The 18,768-nt window shown below is 41.0% G+C and overlaps 1 protein-coding gene across 8 annotated transcripts in view; it reads right to left on the minus strand.

Moving 5' to 3' along the window:
- The window catches only part of Nfat5 (nuclear factor of activated T cells 5), an 83,545-nt gene extending 65,892 nt beyond the window's left edge, over positions 1 to 17,653 (minus strand). For 3 of the 8 annotated variants that reach the window (XM_050143487.1, XM_050143485.1, XM_050143484.1), the window contains exon 1: positions 17,256 to 17,277. Coding sequence is in view for 4 of the 8 variants with exons in the window: in XM_050143480.1 (XP_049999437.1) it covers positions 15,456 to 15,509; positions 17,256 to 17,328 (127 nt within the window). In the remaining 4 variants the exon portion in view is untranslated. Of the gene's footprint in view, positions 1 to 15,455; positions 15,510 to 17,255 lie in introns of all 8 variants that reach the window. The other 5 variants (XM_050143480.1, XM_050143479.1, XM_050143483.1 and 2 more) reach the window with 5 other exon arrangements.
- Between the last annotated feature and the right edge of the window lie 1,115 nt (positions 17,654 to 18,768).

Raw genomic sequence — 18,768 nt, forward strand, 5'->3', positions numbered from 1 at the left:
TTCACTGGGAAATTGAGAAACACAAGATAAATTTAAAAACACAGGAATAGTGATCATCATATACAAAAATCTTGCACGATCAGCAGCATTACTCCTCACAGGTAATAATCACGCTATGTTAATTACACTGATTTATAAGTTGTATTAAAAATGAATTAATAGTCCATTATGAAAGAATTGGCTAATTGAGTAAATCTGGTTATTTAAACAATGTAATACTTTGTAGCTATCGTAAATGGTAACAGATCTACATTTAATAGCATCATTAAGCTGCTACAATAGGATGTATTCTAGAATTCTACTCATGAGGCAACATATAAAAAAACAGAAGTGTGTACATATAGATATATACATTAAAGAATCATCATGAACTTAGTTAATGGTGGCCACTATCCAGTTATCACAGAATTTCATGTAATTTATTCTTGCTTTGTACTTTCCCATATTTTAAGAGACAGTGTAATATTTGTGTGTTCACACAGATTTATATGTGCATACTTCTGACAGATCAAACATAAGGCAGTATTATCGGGGAAAAGTGCAAAATCAGTAGTAAGAGGGCACTGTAGATCATGACTGTTATTCTCAACATGTGTGAGCTGAGGCAAGAGAACTACCATGAATTCTGAAGCCACCTTAGCCTACAGTGGGAAAACTGTCAAAAAAGAGATGGATGGATGGGTGTGTGGGTGGATGGATGGATGGACGGATGGACAGGTGGACAGGTGGATGGGATAAGGGATGAAAGGAAAGGCAGGCTGGAAATGTAGTTAAGAGGGCTTGTTCATCATTCATAAAGCCTGGGTTCAATACAAAGAAACACCTAAATAGGACACAATGGCCCACACCTGTATTCTCAGCATTGTGGAGATGAAGTACAAGGATCACAAAATTCAAGGTCATGAGATCATGTTTCAAAAAAAAAAACAAAGCAAAGCAAGAACCAGTCCTACCACCACCACCACAAAAAAAAAGAGGGAGGGGGCAGAGAGAACGGTAATACTCTGCTCATACTGTTTTTCATCCTATTAATGATGTCCAATCCTGAAAAATTAACCACTCATCTTCAACATTCCTAAACCCACAGCTTCAAGGTTTTGATGGAGAATAATCAAAGCTTACAGACTAGTACCTAAGAATTCATGACCTTCCTCCAAGTAACCCAGAAACCTTTTATAAAAATGTATTCCTTGTCATCCTATCAGCTTTCCCAACAATTCCTCACAATGGTTCTTTGAAAGTCACTCTCCTGTGTCTGTCACTCCTGGAAGTTCATTTCTCCATGGAGAAATCAGACTACAGATCACCAACTTTCAGACTTTCTTATATTCATCTCTGGGCCTTTATTATTATTTAGCTAGATAGCTAGCTATTTTTGAGAGAAATTCTTACTGTGTATCCCTGGTTGGCCTTCATTCACTTTGTAGACCAGACTAACTCAAACTCACAGAGATTCACCTACCTCAGTGGGACTAAAGGTGAGCATACCCATACATGACTATTATCTGTTCTTTAAAATTCAAGAGAATTCTAAATCCCAAATCCATTTTTAACTTGGTTACCAAAACTTTTTTTTTCCAACACAGGGTTTCTCTACGTAACAGTCCTGGCAGTCCTGAAACTCTGTAGACCAGGCTGAGGCCTCAAACTCACAGAGATCCACCTGTCTCTGCCTCCCAAGTGCTGGGATTAAAGGCGTGAACCACCACGACTCAGCTTTGATGGGGGGGGTGTTTTTGGGGTTTGTTGTTGTTGTTTACAAAACATATTTATCTGTTTGCTTTGTTTGTGGCACTTAGGGTTGAATTTTGCATCTTGTACATGCTAGGCAAGTGTTCTACCACCAAAGCATATTCCCAAATCTCTTTTTCTTTCTTTCCCTTTTCTTTTCACAAGGACTTACTTTATCCCAGGTTGGTCTTTGTTGTGCCCAGTCTGTGGGGACCCCAAAAGACCACCAGAGAGACCAACTCACCAAAATGCAAAAGCAAGGTTTATTGTGTGTATAATACAAGCTGGCAGGAACAACTGGCGCAGCAGCAGCACCAACAGGAGATACCCTGCCTTTCTAGAGGGCATTATTTAAAGGCAAAAAAAACAGAAAAGTTACATTAGTAGGGTGTGTGGTGACACATTTCTAAGGTTTAAGACCCCTGATTGGCGACATTTATCTAACCTGGTGAGAAGCAATGGGTGTGTGCTAGCAGGTGGTGGAACGTTAGGAATTTCCTTTGGAAGGTCTGTTCCTAGGGTGGTGCCTGGGTAGTCTCAGTTTATGGTCTTTATGGGAACCAGGTATTATTGCCTCAGGGTAAATTACTGAGACTCAGGCCTCCACTGAGCTTGTCACGGCTGGGTCCTACAGTCTTTAACTAATTCTGGAAACTAGGCAACTCTTAAACTTGGAAACCTAATGCCTCTAACTGCAGAGCAGCTCAGACAGTAACAGTCCTGTGTCACTAGGCCTGCCCATCTTTTTGTCATTCCTTTTATCAACTCCTTCACCCCAAACAGGCCTATTGATGCTGCTACTGCATTTTCTACCTTCCCTTGGGGGCTTCTTATCATAACTCTTCACAAATGCTTTTAGCAGCTATCTGTGCTATCTGCCGCTACTTCCTCTTCTCACATTTATCACTTAACTAGGCTTTTGTTCATAACACTGTAATCAGTTCCTAATTGACTTATTTCTCATCACTGGCATAGTGGACTACTACTACTTTCAGAAATGTATTGGTAGTTAATGACACTTGCCACTCAGCCTATGACTAGTTTGATCCCTAGAACTCAGGTCGTAAAGAAAACTGATTTGTTTTACAGGTTGTCTTCTACTTCCATGTGTGCCACAGCATGCTTCCCCCAAATATAACTTAAAAATATTTGTATGGCAGGGTGGTGGTGGTGCACATATTTAATCCCAGCACTCAGGAGGCAGAGGCAGGCAGATCTCTGTGAGTTTGAAACTAACCTGGTCAACAGAGCACCTGCACACACATGTAGACACACATTCACACAGTCACAAAAATAATCTTTAAAGAGCTGGAGAGATGGCCCAGTGGTTAAGAGATCTTCCAGAGATCCTGAGTTTTGAATTCCCAGCAACCACATGGTAGCTCACAACCAACTATAGTGGAATCTGGTGCCTTCTTCTGGCTTCTGCAGGTACTGTATGCACATGGTGTACAGGCTTACACATGTATGTAGTAGTGGTAATAGTAGTAATAGTAATAATAATGTTATTGTTGTTGTTTTTGAAACAGGGTGTCTCTGTATAGTCCTGGCTGTCCTGGATCTCTCTTTGCAGACCAGGCTGGCATCAAACTCAGAAATCTGCCTACCTCTGCCTCCCAGAGTACTGGGATTAAAGGCATGTGATACCCCTACCCAGCTAATAATAATAATTTTAATGGTGCATTGTCTTCCAATAATGAACTATCAGTTTACCATCATTCCTCCTTATCTCTCATATTGCATACCAACCAGTTACAGGATCAAACCAGTCTTAATTTGTATTCTAAGAGTTACTGGTAGCACAGGCCTCTGTACTTCTGGATACTCTGGGGGTATAAACAGGAGATTTCAAAAGTTCAAGGCCTTGACTGGGTGACACAGTGAGCTCTAAAAGAGCCTGCACAATTTAGTGAGACTGTCTCAAAGTAACAAAGAAGAGAAAAGAAAAGAAAAGAAAAGAAAAGAAAAGGAAAGAAAAGAAAAGAGGCAAATAAGTCAGAGGTCGGCACTCCCAACAGTTCCCAGGAACTGTGCCCACAGTACAAGTGGTAAATTCAAGTTATTCATTTGGCAAATGTCATTTAATTTCAGCTCCCTCCTCAAGATATTTTACTGTAACATGGAAGAAAGGACTTGGCACAGGTCACATTTTTTTAAAGTTAACCAATAAAATAAAATTCTAACCTTTACTCATTAATCCATGCAATCATACTTAGAAAGTGTGTGCACAGACACACACAACGTTCAAATTATATCAAAACTCTAGAATTTGTTTGGTTTGAACAAAAATATAACTAGAAAAATATCTATTTAAACCTGCCATTTTCTTTTCCTTTCTGTTTTTGTTTCGTTGGTTTGTTTTTGTTTGAGACAGGGTCTCACTCAACAGCTCACTGCTAGGCCAAGCTGGCCTTAAACTTTAATTAAATACTACTGCTTCAGTCTCCTGAGTACAGGCCTATGACACCAGGTCTAGGCATTTATAAATTTCAATTAAGGAGAAAATACAGTTAAGTACACATGTAAAAGTGCTCTCTACCAGTATTTATATAGCAGAACTGGAAATGCCCTAAATGTAAAGGCCATCAATACAAGAATAAATAAATAATGACTCAAACACATCATGACACAATGCAGTCATTAGAAACACAGATTTGGAGTACATCAAATGTCTACTCTGTAACATACTGTTTAGTAAAGCAGGCTATAAACAGTGTAAGATAATTACAAAAAATACCTAGGGTTGGAAAGATGACTAGGAGGTTAAAAGTACTTGAACCACATACAGCTCTTTTGAGGGACCAACTCTGGTTCCAATGTAACTCCTGTCCCAGGAAATCTGACTTCCTCTTCTGGCCTCTAGTGACACCTGCACAAATATGCAACATTTTGTGCACGCATATGCACAAAACTCCACCCCACATGCACAAACATATTAAATATAAATTAAATCTTCTTTTAAAAAATCCTATTTAGGCCAGGAGGTGGTGGCGTGCTCCTATAATCCCAGCACTCGGGAGGTAGAGGCAGGCAGATCTCTGTGAGTTCAGAGCCAGCCTGGTCTACAGAGTGAGTTCCAGGACAGGCTCCAAAAGATACACAGAGAAGCCCTGTCTTGGAGGGAAAAAAAAGTTCAATTCCTAGCAACCTCCTAGGTTATCACACTTTTTAGAACTGGGAATATAGCTAAATGGTGAGTGGATAGACTATTTTCCTAGCACATCTAAGGTCCTAGGTTCAATTCCAAGCACACACACGCAACATTTAAAAGTTTAATTTTGTTAGAACCCGAAAAATAACCTTCAATTTCTGAAAGACTTCTCTGTAAAAAAATAATTAATCTTGTCAAGTGATGGTACCACATACCTTTAATCCCAGAACTCAGAGGCAAATGCAGATGGATCTCTTTGAGTCCCAGCCCGGTCCGCTCTACAGAGCGGATTCTAGAATAGCCAGGGCTACAGAGAAACCCTGTCTTAAAAAAGAGTAACTTACCCTAAAACAAACAAACAAAAAAAAACAAACAAACAAAAAGACCTTATTTCCTTTGAACAGATTCAACTTTTTTTCAAAAACGCTCAGCATAAAATGGATTCACTTTCAAAAAACACAGGTAATAGCACAATGTAAAACCCAAAAAAATTCACATATGCCAGACATAATAGCACATACTTGCAATCTTAGTACTCTGGAGACTAAAGCAGGAGGATGAGTTAAGAAGCCAGCCTGAGGCAGGCGGTGGTGGCGCACGCCTTTAATCCCAGCACTCTGGAGGCAGAGGCAGGCGGATCTCTGTGAGTTTGAGACCAGCCTGGTCTACAGAGCTAGTTCCAGGACAGGCTCCAAAGCCACAGAGAAACCCTGTCTCGAAAAACCAAAAAAAAAAAAAAAAAAAGAAGCCAGCCTGAGCTGAAAAGTGAGGACCTGTCTCTGATAATACAAAAATTCATATACTCTCATATAAAATTATCTCATAAGTTAAACAAAAATTACTTTAATGTTCATATAAAACAAGCACTAAACCACCCAACAATGCCCTTTAACCAAGCCCTTCAATGAATATAATTATATCAATTTAACTTAACAATTACCCAAGGTCCTCATTAACCCCATCAATGTCTAGTTAATGATACAAATATAAGCACAAGAACATCTTTTTGAGACTCAGTAGAGCTTAAGTTTCCATAGCTACAGAAGTATGTCTCACTTCACTTATGTAATTTTTTTTCTTTCTGGCTCACTGCCACAATTTTGTGACATTTATTGGACAACTGCAATTCTCCTGCTATTATTAAATATAAACATTTGCTTTCTACAAATCAACAAAATGAATCAACCATAGTGAAAAATATTCCATCCCATCTAAATGAGGCTAATACACTCATTCACAAATTTTTCATGAAGCCATCTGGCTTCTTAAATTTTAGTTTTGATTATTAAGTATACAGCATAGTAACAAAGCCTGCAATAACAGGAATTAGAAGGCTGAGGCAAGAATATCAAAGTTTAAAGTCACCCTCAGTTACATACTTTTATTTACATACATAAATTTAAGATTAGCCTAAGCTACTTGAAACACTGTCTCAAAGAGAGAGAGAATTAGTATGTCTCACTTAAATTTTAAAAATTATGAATATTTTTGTGGTATAACACATATATTACATTTATACTATCTTAGCCATTTCTAAGTACACAATTCAATGGCATAAGTAATGAGCAATAAAACACAAGCATATCTTTTAACCATATTTTGTCTCTTTTTGTCTGGCTTGTTTCACTTTGTGTTTTTGGTTTGTTTTGATTTTCTGAGAGACAAGATCTCATGTAGCCAAGCCTGACCTCAACTTACTATGTAGCCAAGCTGACCATGAACTTCTGATCTTCTTCCAGTTTCCACCTCTTAAGTGCTGGGTTTATAGGTATATTCCATGACTATCTTACTTTCTATGTTTTGAAAGTTAATACACAAAGTGGGAAGGACCAAAATTTCACTTCTGTTTAAGGGTGAATAATACTCTACTGTTCTCATACATAATGTACTTTGTTTAACCGTGACATGTATTCATGGACATTAGTTGTTTCCATCTTTATTTTTTTAATTCTGAGCCAGCCTCAATACATAATCCAGGGTGGTTTCAAATTCATAATTTTCTTGCTTGCTGAAATGACAGGTGTGTGCTACCTTGCCGAGACTTCTGTGTGAACTAGGGGCTCGTAACGAGCTCCCATCCTTTCCACCTTTTGACTATTGTAAAGTATGTTGCTAGCATGCAAGTATTGTTTTAAATCGCCGTTTTCATATGTAACCACAAGTAGAATAGATGAATTGTGTGAGAATTATGCTTAACCTATTGAAGAACTGCCTGTTGTACACAGCAGCTACACCATTCTATGTTCCTACAGTCAATACATTTAATATTCCACAACCAATATTTTATTACTAGAGCTAGCCTTTTACACTAAAAATGATCAAATACATAAACCCTATTGTTTTAAACATACTATTTCAACTTTTCCTATACATGCTATTCATGTATGTGTACTGATATAATTCATATACCATGTAAAATTCAACTAAAGTGAATAATGGCTTTTAGTATAGCTCAAGTTTTTCACAGCCATTATTATAAATTACAAAACACTTTATCACTCCTAAAGATTTCTATATCTTTTTTTGAAAACTACTATGCCCCTATTCCTCACTCCCACCTTAGTAAACACTAACCTACACGTCTCTAGATTTACCTACCTTTTGTACAGTATTAGGAATGGGACTATATAACATGTAGTTATTGTGATTAACATGGTTTCAAGTCCACGATATAGTGGATTCTTTTTTCTTGGTTTTTTTTTTGTTTGTTTGTTTGGTTGGTTGGTTTTTTGTTTTGTTTTGTTGAGATAGGATTTCATTGTTCTGGCTGTCCTTTGTAGACCAGGCTGGCCTCAAGCTCACAGAAATCCACCTGCCTCTGCCTCCAAGTGCTGGGATTAAAGGTATGTGCCATCACTATCCAGCTTTCTTTATTTCTTTTCATGGTCAAATAATATTCCATTGTATGGATATTCCAAATTTTGCTTAACCATTTATCAATCAGTTTATAGACATTTGGGTTTTTAAAGTTTTTAGAGACATTTGAGGCTATTTATAAGTAATGCTGCTACAAATACTTTTGTGTGGACATATGTATTCATTTCTCTTAGGTGCTTATCTAAAAGCACAATTTCTAGGTAATAGGGTAATTCCATATGCTTTACTTTTTAAAGATTTACTCTTATTTCATGTGTATGAGTGTTTTGCCTACATGTATATCTGCACCACATGTGTGTTTGGTGCCCTTAGAGTCCAGAGGAGGGTATCAGATGCCCTGAACAGGAGTTGCAGGTGGTAGTGAGCTGCCATTTGGGTGCTAGGAACCCAAGTCTTTTGGAAGAACAACCAGTAAGTACTTTCCATCTCTCCAGCCCCTACATTTTTTTAATTTTGAGGAAATGCCAGATTCTTTAAAATGTTAATGTCATGATTTCTACATTCCCAATGGTAGTGTATTCAGCGCCACATGATGGTAAACACGTTGTCCTTTTCTGTTTGAGACAGGGTCTTACTAGGTAACCCAGGCTGGCTTCAAAAGGGCTCAAAGGATCTTCCTACCTCAGCCTCCTATATAACTGGGTTGACAATAATGTACCACAACGTTTGGCTCATCTTTTGATCACAGTTATCCTAACAAGTGAGAGAAGTATCTCTGGTAATTTTATTTCCCAATGTTAATGATGAAGAACATCTTACATGGATTTATTAAGTGATTTATATAATTTACTGTTTTATGCTAAAAGTTATGCTTAGCAATATTTGTGAAAACTATTATTAAAATGAGTATGTACTTAAATAGTGTGGGACGATGATCTGCATTCTGTCAATTATATTTTAAATAAATGCTGATTGGTCAGTAGCCAGGCAGGAAGTATAGGCGGAACAACCAGACAGGAAGTAGAGGTGGGTCACTGAGAACAGGAGAATTCTGGGAAGAAGGAAGCCTATTTCTCAGTGAAGAAAAGTACTGTGATGTCCCTCAGATTCTTGGGCCACACTGCAATATTCTAATTCCTAACATAGAACTTTCAGGAAGCTCAGGAAAAAAAAAACAACACCAGCAAAATAAAGAACTAATTTTTGAGGCTCCTATTCTGTTGCCCATCTCTTCTCAATTTCATTTTGTCTCTGAAACATACCAGCAGAAATAAGCAGCAGAAACAGATTCCTGTGATGTCATAAAAGTACTGCCAAAGAAATCAAGTACCCTAGGTCAGCAAGAGTAACAGCTTGATAATATGAGTTCCATCTCTGGAACCCATGGTGGAAAGAAAGAGAACCAACTCCAGGAAGTTGTTCCCCGATCTACAAATATGAGCACTTTATCCACATCACACTTCATACACAATAATAAAATTAAACTGAGAGACGAGAGAGAGAAAGAGAGAGAGAGAGAGAACTGACTTCTGCTTATTTTTTTCCTACTTTCCAATTCTAAGCCTGATTATCAACCAAGGTAAGAGTTCAAACCTCTGATATGCTACAACTACCTCATAAAGATACTGTACTATCTGGCTTTATGTGTCAATTTGACAAAAGCATAATAGGAAGGAGCCTCAGTTGAGGAAATGCCTCCATGAGATCCAGCTGTAAGGCATTTTCTCATCAAGCGATCAACGATGCAGGAGGGCCCAGCCCATAGTGGGTGATGCCATGCCAGGACTGGAGGTCCCAGGTTCTATAAGAAAGCAAACTGGAGATGGCTCGGTGGTTAAGAGAACTGATTGTTTTTCCAGAGGACCCAAGTTCAATTCCCAGCACCCTCATGGGAGATCACAGCTGTAACTCTAGTTCCAAGGTACCCAATATCCTCATGCTGGCAAAACACCAATGCACATAAATAAAACTTAAAAGCAAAAATAAAGAAAGCAGACTGAGCAAGTCATGGTAAGCAAGCCAATAAGTAAGCAGTGACCCTCCATGGCCTCTGCATCAGTTCCTGCCATCCAGGATCCTGCCTTTGAGTTGTTGTCCTGACTTCCTTCAATGATGAAAAGCAATACTGAAGTGTAAATCTAATAAACCCTTTCCTCTCCAATCTGCTTTTTGGCAACAATGTTTTGCTGCAGCATTAGAAAACCCTAAGACCCTCACCAGAGAGAGCAAACGATTTGCTAATTGTGAACATTAAAATATTCCCCCAAAGTGGACATGAGCTCCCATCCCTAACCAAGAAGCTATCTTCAACTGATAACTACTCAAAAATGAGAAATCTCCAATGGAGCCTTACTGGGTATGAAAAAATTTATTTTCAAAAAATAAAACAAGTTAGGAGGTAGTGGCACACACCTTTACTCCCTGCATTCGGGAAGCAAAGGCAGGCAGATCTCTGGATTTGAGGCTACCCTGGTCTACAGAGTGAGTTCCAGGATAGCCAGGGCTACATACAAAGAAACCCTCCCCTACCCCAAATAAATAAATAGATAAATAAATATTGCCAAGGGGATATTATGTTTCTACCTATTGTGTAACATGTTGAATTTCTTTCACTACCTTATGAATCCTATATTGTTGTAATTCCCATATTGGATAATTCTAGTACTTGGGAGGTAGAAACAAAAACTTTCTCTAAAAACAAACAAGTAACAACAAAACACATGATAGGAAATCATTGGGAGAATGAATTAACAAGAAGCTGGAATCAGAACTTCTAGTCGGGACTTTTGACATGTTTCAATGTCATTATTTTCATAATGATGATATTTACAGTCTTTAGGTATGGTCCAGATCAATAAAAATTAAATAAAAATTCAAAACAAAAAAAGAATTCAATTGTTTTTTAGGTTTCTTTCTTTTCTTTTTTAAAGACAAGGGTTTCTCTGTGTATCCTTGGCTGTCCTGGAACTTGCTCTCTAAATCAGGCTGGCCTCAAATTTAGAGATCTGCCTGCCTCTGCCTGAGTGCTGGGATTAAAGGCGTGGGTAACCACTGCCCATCTTTGACCTTTTCCTGAATGTCTACTTTCATTTCTTAGCACATTCTCAGTACATTTGTACTGAGCACTGGACCTAGAACACTGAAAACATTGTACTAAAGCTGCAATTCCCAGATCATCTGTCAGACTTATTTTGAGACAATGTCTCATGAAGTTGATCAGACTGGCCCTGTCATGTTCTGGCCTCAGCTTCATAAGTCTAAGTTATTGGGCCTGGCAAACAAACCAAATCAAGTGTCTTTCAGTAGACAATTTCTAAAATATGGTGACTTTCCCCCCAGATAATTCTTAGCTTTAGTAATCAAGTTTGGTTTGGAGTTTTTTTGTTTGTTTGGTTGGTTGGGTTGGGTTGGTTGGGTTGGTTTGGTTTGGTTTGGTTTCGTTTCGTTTGGTTTTTACAGGGTTTCTCTGTAGTTTTGGAGCCTGTCCTGGAACTAGCTCTTGTAACCCAGGCTGGCCTCACACTCACAGAGATCTGCCTGCCTCTGCCTCCTGAGTGCTGGGGAAAAGGCGTGCGCATCACTAATGCCTGGCTAGTAATGAATTTGTACCTAACTAGAAATCATGCTATTTTTAAATATATCTATTATATATATATATATATTTCTTCTCTCCCCCACCCCCCCCACAACACACACACATACACCCACTCACTCACTCACCAATTAAAAGCACTTCTGACTCTTGCAGAGGGGTTTAATTTCCAGCACCCACATGGTGGCTCAAAACCACCTTTAACTACAGTTCCAGAAAATTTCACACCCACTATGGTCTCAAAGGCACTGCATATACATGGTACACATGCATGCAAGCAAGATATACACATTCAGAAAATAAAACCTTTAATAACAAAAATACAGTGTTTTTTAAAGATTTATATATATTTTAAATTTATGTGTGCATATGCCAGGTATGTGAGGGAGCCCTTTGAAGTCAGAAGAGAGCACTGGATCTCCTACAGTTGAAGTCATTTTAATACTTGTGCATTATTGTACTAATTAGTTAAGACCATGTACCTATTGTCAGGCAATCATCACATTAACTAAAATCATGGTAGCAAGAAATCTCAGCACTATTTTAATAGGCAGGCTAAAAGCAAACACTGCTGAATGGCAAGGATAATTTTTAACCTATTTATCAAGTTTAATAATTTCCAATTGCAGGTTTTATAACTTGTTTTCTTAAAAACTTAAGTTGGCTGGGCATGGAATCCAAGCACTGAGAGGCTGAGACAGGAGGACTGAAAGTTTGAAAGAGGGAGAAAGAAGAGAAGGAATAGCAGCTGCAACAGTAGAATGCTATAACTTACTAAGTATGTGCTTCTAGGCAAGTCATTAAATGTTCATATGCCTCCATTTTATCTCTAAAGTGGGATAATTGCTATTTAACATCTCAAAAGGGTTACAGAAATTCTGAGTCCACTGATCCACTAGGATGTAGAAGCTACCAACACCTCTAATTCCAGCACTTAAAAGGATGGGTCAGGAGGACCTAGGCTGTGAGAGCCTACCAAAAAAAAAAGAAAGAAAGGAAGGAAGGAAGGGAGGGAGGGAGGGAGGGAGGGAGGGAGGGAGGGAGGGAGGGAGAAAGAAAGAAAGAAAGAAAGAAAGAAAGAAAGAAAGAAAGAAAGAAAGAAAGAAAGAAAGAAAGAAAGGAAGGAAGGCAGGCTGGAGAAGATGTCCAGTGGTTAATTCAAAGTACCAGCTGTCAGGTGGTAGTGGTGCACACCTTTAATCCCAGCACTCAGGAGGGCGGATCTCTGTGAGTTTGAGGCCAGCCTGGTCTACAGAGTAAGTTCTAGGATAAGCTCCAAAGCTACACAGAGAAACCCTGTCTCAAAAAAACCAAAACCAAACAAACAAAAAGTAGATGGAACTATAAAAAATGCAGCCAGGGCTAGGCAGAGAAACCCTGTCTCTAAAACACACACACACACACACACACAAAATTAACATAATAGGCACAAACATGTAGTATGCACATTAGTATTTTTATAAACTCATTAAAATAGCTCATTAAATAATTAACACATTTTCCCTATCTTTCTTCTGCCTTATAATCTGATTATAATACTCCTTGGGTTTGTAGTCCAGGATGGAGAAAGGATAGTGTAATCAAATATAGTCTGGCATTATCATCATTGAGAACAAAACCTAAAAATCTTCACTAAGAAACACTTCACACCAGGCAGTAGTGACACACACCTTGTAGGCAGATCTCTATGAGTTCGAGGCCAGCCTGATCTACAGAGCAAGTTTCAGGACAGGTTCTAAAGCTACACAGAGAAACCCTGTCTTGAGTGGGAAAAAAACAAAAACAAAAAAACATTTCACCAGGCAGTGGTGGAACACGCCTTTAGGTGGATCTAAGTAGTTCAAGGTCAGCCTGGTCTAAGTAGTTCAAGGCCAGCCTGGTCTACAAAACAAATAAAAATACTAGGACAGCTAAGGCTGTTACACTGAAAAACTCTGTCTTGAAAAAAAACAAAACCAAAAAAAAAAAAAAATACTTCTACACAACTTTAATCCAGCACTTGGGCAACAAAGGATCAGAGGATATGAGTTTGAGGCCAGGGCTACATAATGAGATTCTGTCTCCAAAAGAACAAAAAGCACAACAAAACAGAACACCCTTCTAAAAATGTCTCTCTTCTTCTGATTTAGTTTTAAAAACATTTTCACATTAATACGCACATACACAAGCTTATATGTACAAATACAATCAATAAATATTTGAGAACCTTTTATATGCTCTAAGTTATATTGTTAAAACAATATAGCTGGTGCTAAAGTTAAAAAACTTTTAGGGAACTGAAGAGATAGCTCAGAAGAGCACTGGCTGCTCTTTCAGAGGACCCAGGTTTGGTTCCCAGCACATACATGACAGCTCACAACCATCCGTAACTCCAGTCTCTGGGGATCCAACACTCTTTTCTAGTCTCTTAGCACAAGGCACACACATGCTACACAGACAATTATAGGCAGGCAAAACACCCATACACATAAAAATAATCTTAAAAACAAACAAACAAAAAAAGAAAACCCTTAACATTTATAAAATACATCCTTAAGTAATGAACACATTTTCCCCGTCTTTCTTTTTTTTTAAAGACTTATTTATTTATTAAGTATACAGTGGTCTGCCTGCATATGTCCCTGCAGGCCAGAAGAGGGCAGAATATTTCATTACAGATGGTTGTGAGCCACCATGTGGTTGCTGGGAATTGAACTCAGGACCTTTGGAAGTGAAGCCAGTTCTCTTAACCTCTGAGCCATCTCTCCAGCCCCCTTTCCCCGTCTTTCTATTGCCTGGTAATCGCTCCGATTATGACTCTCCCTGTGAGGGCTATACGGCAAAGTGAGAATATTTGTTTCCCATTCTTGAAGTCCCAGGTTAAATCCCCAGTACTGCTGGGCACTGTGGCACACTCTTTTAATTTCAGGACTCAAAGCAGAGGCAGACAACTCTAAGGTTCAGGCCAGTCTGATCTAAACGGAGTTGCATCAGGACAACAACAAAAGAGCTACATAGTGAGACTTGTCTCAAAAATCAAAAGTAAATAAATCCCCAGTACTATCCAATAATAAAACAATAAAAATAATAATAATAAAGCCAAACACTATAACTAGGCACTTTAATACACATTAGCTAACTAAGGAGAGAGCTACTTTTGTAGAAGAAATAATAAAGTTTAGAACAGTAAAAATCTCTTGCCTCAGGTCACAGAGCTAAAGAAGTTGCTAAACTGGTATTTAAACCTAAGGTGAATTACAACACCCACTTCCCCCACTGTATCTACAGGACTAACCTACCTCTAGGGAGGAAAAAGCCATGAATTCAATGGCTTGGATATTATAGAAAAATATCCAAGGCCCTTTTCAAAGAGATCATAAAGTACTTGTTAGTGGATACGTGGATTTCACAGTGGCACTTGGCTTTGGATAACAAGTATGGACTAACACAGAAAGAAGTGTTTCTGCTGCTGATGAACTTTTTCTCCAAGTCTTTGACTTTCAGTTGTTTCTCATTTCTAAATAATGGAGAATATCCTTACTATCTAACACCAAACTCTGATGATTAAGCATAAAGTCTAAAAAAAATAAAATAAAAAGATTTTAAAGCAATTATCATCTGTTTAAGGTACATATCCTATTAACTTTTCCAGAACATTCTATGGGCCTTTTTTTTTCTAAGCATAGTTTAATCAATTACTTAGCTTCTTATCCTTAGATATAATGATATAGCAATCAGATCAATAATTGGTAAATAAATTACATATCATTTTGAAATGCACAACATCCAAAAAAGTTTCCAATTTAGAATTTAATCTAAGTATGTGTTTGGTGTCACTGCTGTATTTATTAATTTATCATCTTTATGTTTGAACCTTTCAAATTCAGTTTATGTTAAAAAAAATTAACTGGAATTCTAAAGTAGAACACCCAACATATAATTTTAAATGATTGTAAGGGATTTCCCTGAGGCCTCTCAAAGCAGATACAATGGCCTACAAGCACTTCAAGCTCAACAACGAAACCCACTGAAACATTAAGCTGCTCTAAAAGAAGGATCAGGCTCCTTAGCAAAAAACTACATTGTGTGAGTCTGCAAAGTTTCCCTCTTTTCCATTTCAACTCCATCTCAGAGAAAGCCTTTGCATACTAACACAATATGCTGTAAAAACGGCACTTTGCTGACCTTCCAATAGTCCAGCTCTATGAAAATTCTGGGATGGGTGTAACTTCAGAGAATCTGAAAAACACAAAAAGCATTAAGTACTTTTTATGCTGAATGAGAAAAATGCCTAGGATAGCATACATCTCTTATATAACTATTATGTGTTTTTAAGAGCTTAAAGCCCATATAAGTTTAGTCTATTCCCTGCAAAAAGAAGGTTGGGTTGCTTCTACACTGGTCTCAAAGCTAAACTTAGATTTTGATAAAGCATTTGTTTCATGGAAAATTATCTAAAGACTACTGCCCAAATGGTGTTACTGTCTTGATTATTTTTAGCATCCAATTGTACATTAGCCCTATTCTAAGGATCACCTCTTGATATTTTCTTTTCCTTCTGACACTTGAGACTACAATATTTCTAAGCTATTTAGGTAATATCTGAGAAACATCCTACAGGATAGTGACTGCCAACTAAAGTCATCAGCGCAACAGACAACGGCCTAACAGTTACTAAGCAGGGCTCCATGTACAAACTCAATAGTCTATAAAGTCAGCACCTTCCAGGATAAACCACATCCCTCTGATTCACTGAAACAATATGACTACACACTAATGTCAGGTTTAAGTCCCCTCCAGTCCCCCAACCCCAAGAGGTGAAATTATCCGGTGGGTTTGTAAAACTAAAAACAGAAGAAATGCTGGATTTCTCGGGAAAACGGTTCACCGTGGTATGTTTTAAAATATAAATGAATCTCTAAGACCCGTATTTTGCCCCCTCCCACTGGTCTAAGTGGTGGAGTACAAACGTGGGTGTTTTGGGTTTGATACCCCTTGCATAGGGAACCTGTTCTGACACATTCTTATGGTGTCCAGTGTAGGAATTCAACCCCAGCAGCGATCACCTCCAGTGTTAATGTTTTAGATGCTGGGAATCCCCTGAAGGCTTTAGCCAAAATAGTTTTAAATGGGAAGCTCTGTTCATTGCCTCCTCTCTGCAAGGAGCCCTTGAAGAGCAAAGAGAAATTTCTCTAAGGGCAGGACTGTGCCCGAGCCTGGTACTCCAGGGAGAGGAATACAAGTAATCCAGGGAGGGCATCCTTATCTTTGCCAAAGAAGAGAAGTAATTAGAATGCCACGGAGGTGAAAGAGAGAAAAGAAGAAAATTCGAGCCTTTTCCAGGCAAGAGGATGACGAGGAAAGGAAGAACGCCTGGTCGAGGGGGGCCGTCCCGACAAGGGGAGGGAGTGGACTAGGCCGGAGCGGGGGGGGGGGGGGGGGGGGGGGGGGAGGTAAGGACGACCGCGCACAAACAAGCCGAAAGAGGGAGAAAAAAATGGTGACCCTGAGCTCGGAAACCTCTTGTGGCCACGCAGCCCCGAGTGGGACAACTTTGCCGGGGACGAGGGTCCGGGAGACAGAAGCCGCGGTGTCCCGACCCCCCGGCGGCGCCGGCACGGGGACCAGTGGGGTGATTCCCGAGCCGGGGGAGGGCTGGGCCGGCAGCCCGCCGAGGGTGGCGGCGCCGGGAGCGGCCGCCCGTCAGGATGCGAACCTCGGGGGCCGCAGAGGATTCGGGAACGGGGGGGTGGGGGGGTGGACATGGAACCTGAGCCCCCAGACGTCCCACGCTGCGCTGGGGAGGGGCCGCCGCTCCGCGGTTCTCAAATCACCCCCCCGGCCCTCCCGGGGCGCCCCCGAGCCAGTCCGGGACTTTCAGGAGGGGGCAAGCCCAGCTGAACTGGGCTCCGACGGGCACCCCCCGGGACTCCGCGCGCCCGCGCTCCCCGCCCCCACGCCCCACCCCCCCCCCATCTGACTCACCTCGCGAGTACAGGGACTTGGGCGATTCCAGGTCTAGGTCCGCGCTGAGCAATGAGATGAAGTCCGAGGGCATCGCAGCTCGACCCAGCCCGGCCCGAGGGCAGCGGGAGGGGGGGAGCGGCGGTGGCGGCGGCACCTCCTCTCCGGGACCGCGGGCACCGAACCGGGGGCGGCGAGGCGAGGGCGGCTGCCTCCTCCTCCTCCTCCTCCTCGAGGGCAGTCACTTCCCAGCCGGCCGAGCGACGAGAACGGCGGCGGCGTGGAACGCGGCTCTGCGGAGTGGAGAACTGAGTCCCGGTGAGTCCAGAGAGAAGACGGTTCGGGAGGGGAAGGGGAGAGGGAGAGCCAAAGGGTCCGTTTCGGGCTTCTCCTCAGCGCACACTGACGGCCGCCGCCACCGCCGCCGCCGCTGACAGGAATCTGAGCCCCGCCCCCTCGTGAGGCACTGCGCACGCGCGGAGGGGGGAAAGCCAAAAGCCCGGAAGAGCCTAGAGGCCGCCGGAGGGCGGACAGGCGCGCCACGGAACAGCATCAACAAGGGCTTCGCTTCCTGCCTTCGCTGCCGCCGCTGCTGCTGATCCCGGGCTGGGAAAGGGCCCCGCCAGCAGGGAGGGAGGAGGGAGGCGGCCTGGCTCCTGGGGCCCCGAGAAGGGAAGAAATTTTTGCCACGACCTGGTGGCGGCGAGCCTGAGGCGGCCGGCCTTGCACCGTGGTGTACGCAGGAGGACCCGGGCCCTGGGGAACCTAGATGTCTGCAAGCAGGGGAAAGACCTCCAGAGACTTGCAGCGACCGAGGCCGGCAGGCTGGAGCTCGCGCAGGGGAATGGAGTTCCGCGGCTTGGACAGCAACCCAGCCCTTCGGGGTTTTTCATACTTTCTGCAGTGAGCTGGCCAAAGGACTCTCAAACTCAGTTTTAATTAAGAGAGGGCAAACCATACTCTAACCACCCCCCAAGTTATAGAGTTTTGAGGTTTTGTTTGTTTTTGTGAATTTTTGTTTTTGTTGATTTTTTTAACCCTTTCTAGCCTGTAGCTCACTATGTCTGACCAGGCTGGCCTCAAACTCACAGAGCTGTGCTTGCCTCTGCCCAGGTACATGCCACAGTGCCCGGCTACTGGTTATTTTAATTCAAATATTTCTCCCAGGTTACCCACACCGTCTTTATGGTAACTGCATTTATTTATTTAGACACACGGTATTGCTATGTAGGTCTCAGTGACCTGGAGCTCACTGTGTCGATTTAGACTGGCTTCAAATTTAGAACAATCCTCCTGATTCGGCCTTCCGAATCTCATATTACAGGAGAGTGCCACCACGCCTGGCTTTGATCTTTTTCATTTTATTGATAACAATGTCTCTGATAGTGAATGCCCAAGTTTATTCGAGAGTGGAAAATAAAAGACAATTTGAAAATTGGCTACTGCCAGTCCATCTGGCCGTGAGAGAGAGAGAGAGAGAGAGAGAAGCAAACTACGCTTCCAACCAGGTTTTCACTTCTCATTATGCATTCAA

This window comes from Alexandromys fortis, unplaced genomic scaffold (genome assembly GCF_014885135.2).
Source record: "Alexandromys fortis isolate MF-2015 unplaced genomic scaffold, M_Fortis_MF-2015_v1.1 scaffold_1, whole genome shotgun sequence".
Lineage (NCBI taxonomy): Eukaryota > Metazoa > Chordata > Mammalia > Rodentia > Cricetidae > Alexandromys > Alexandromys fortis.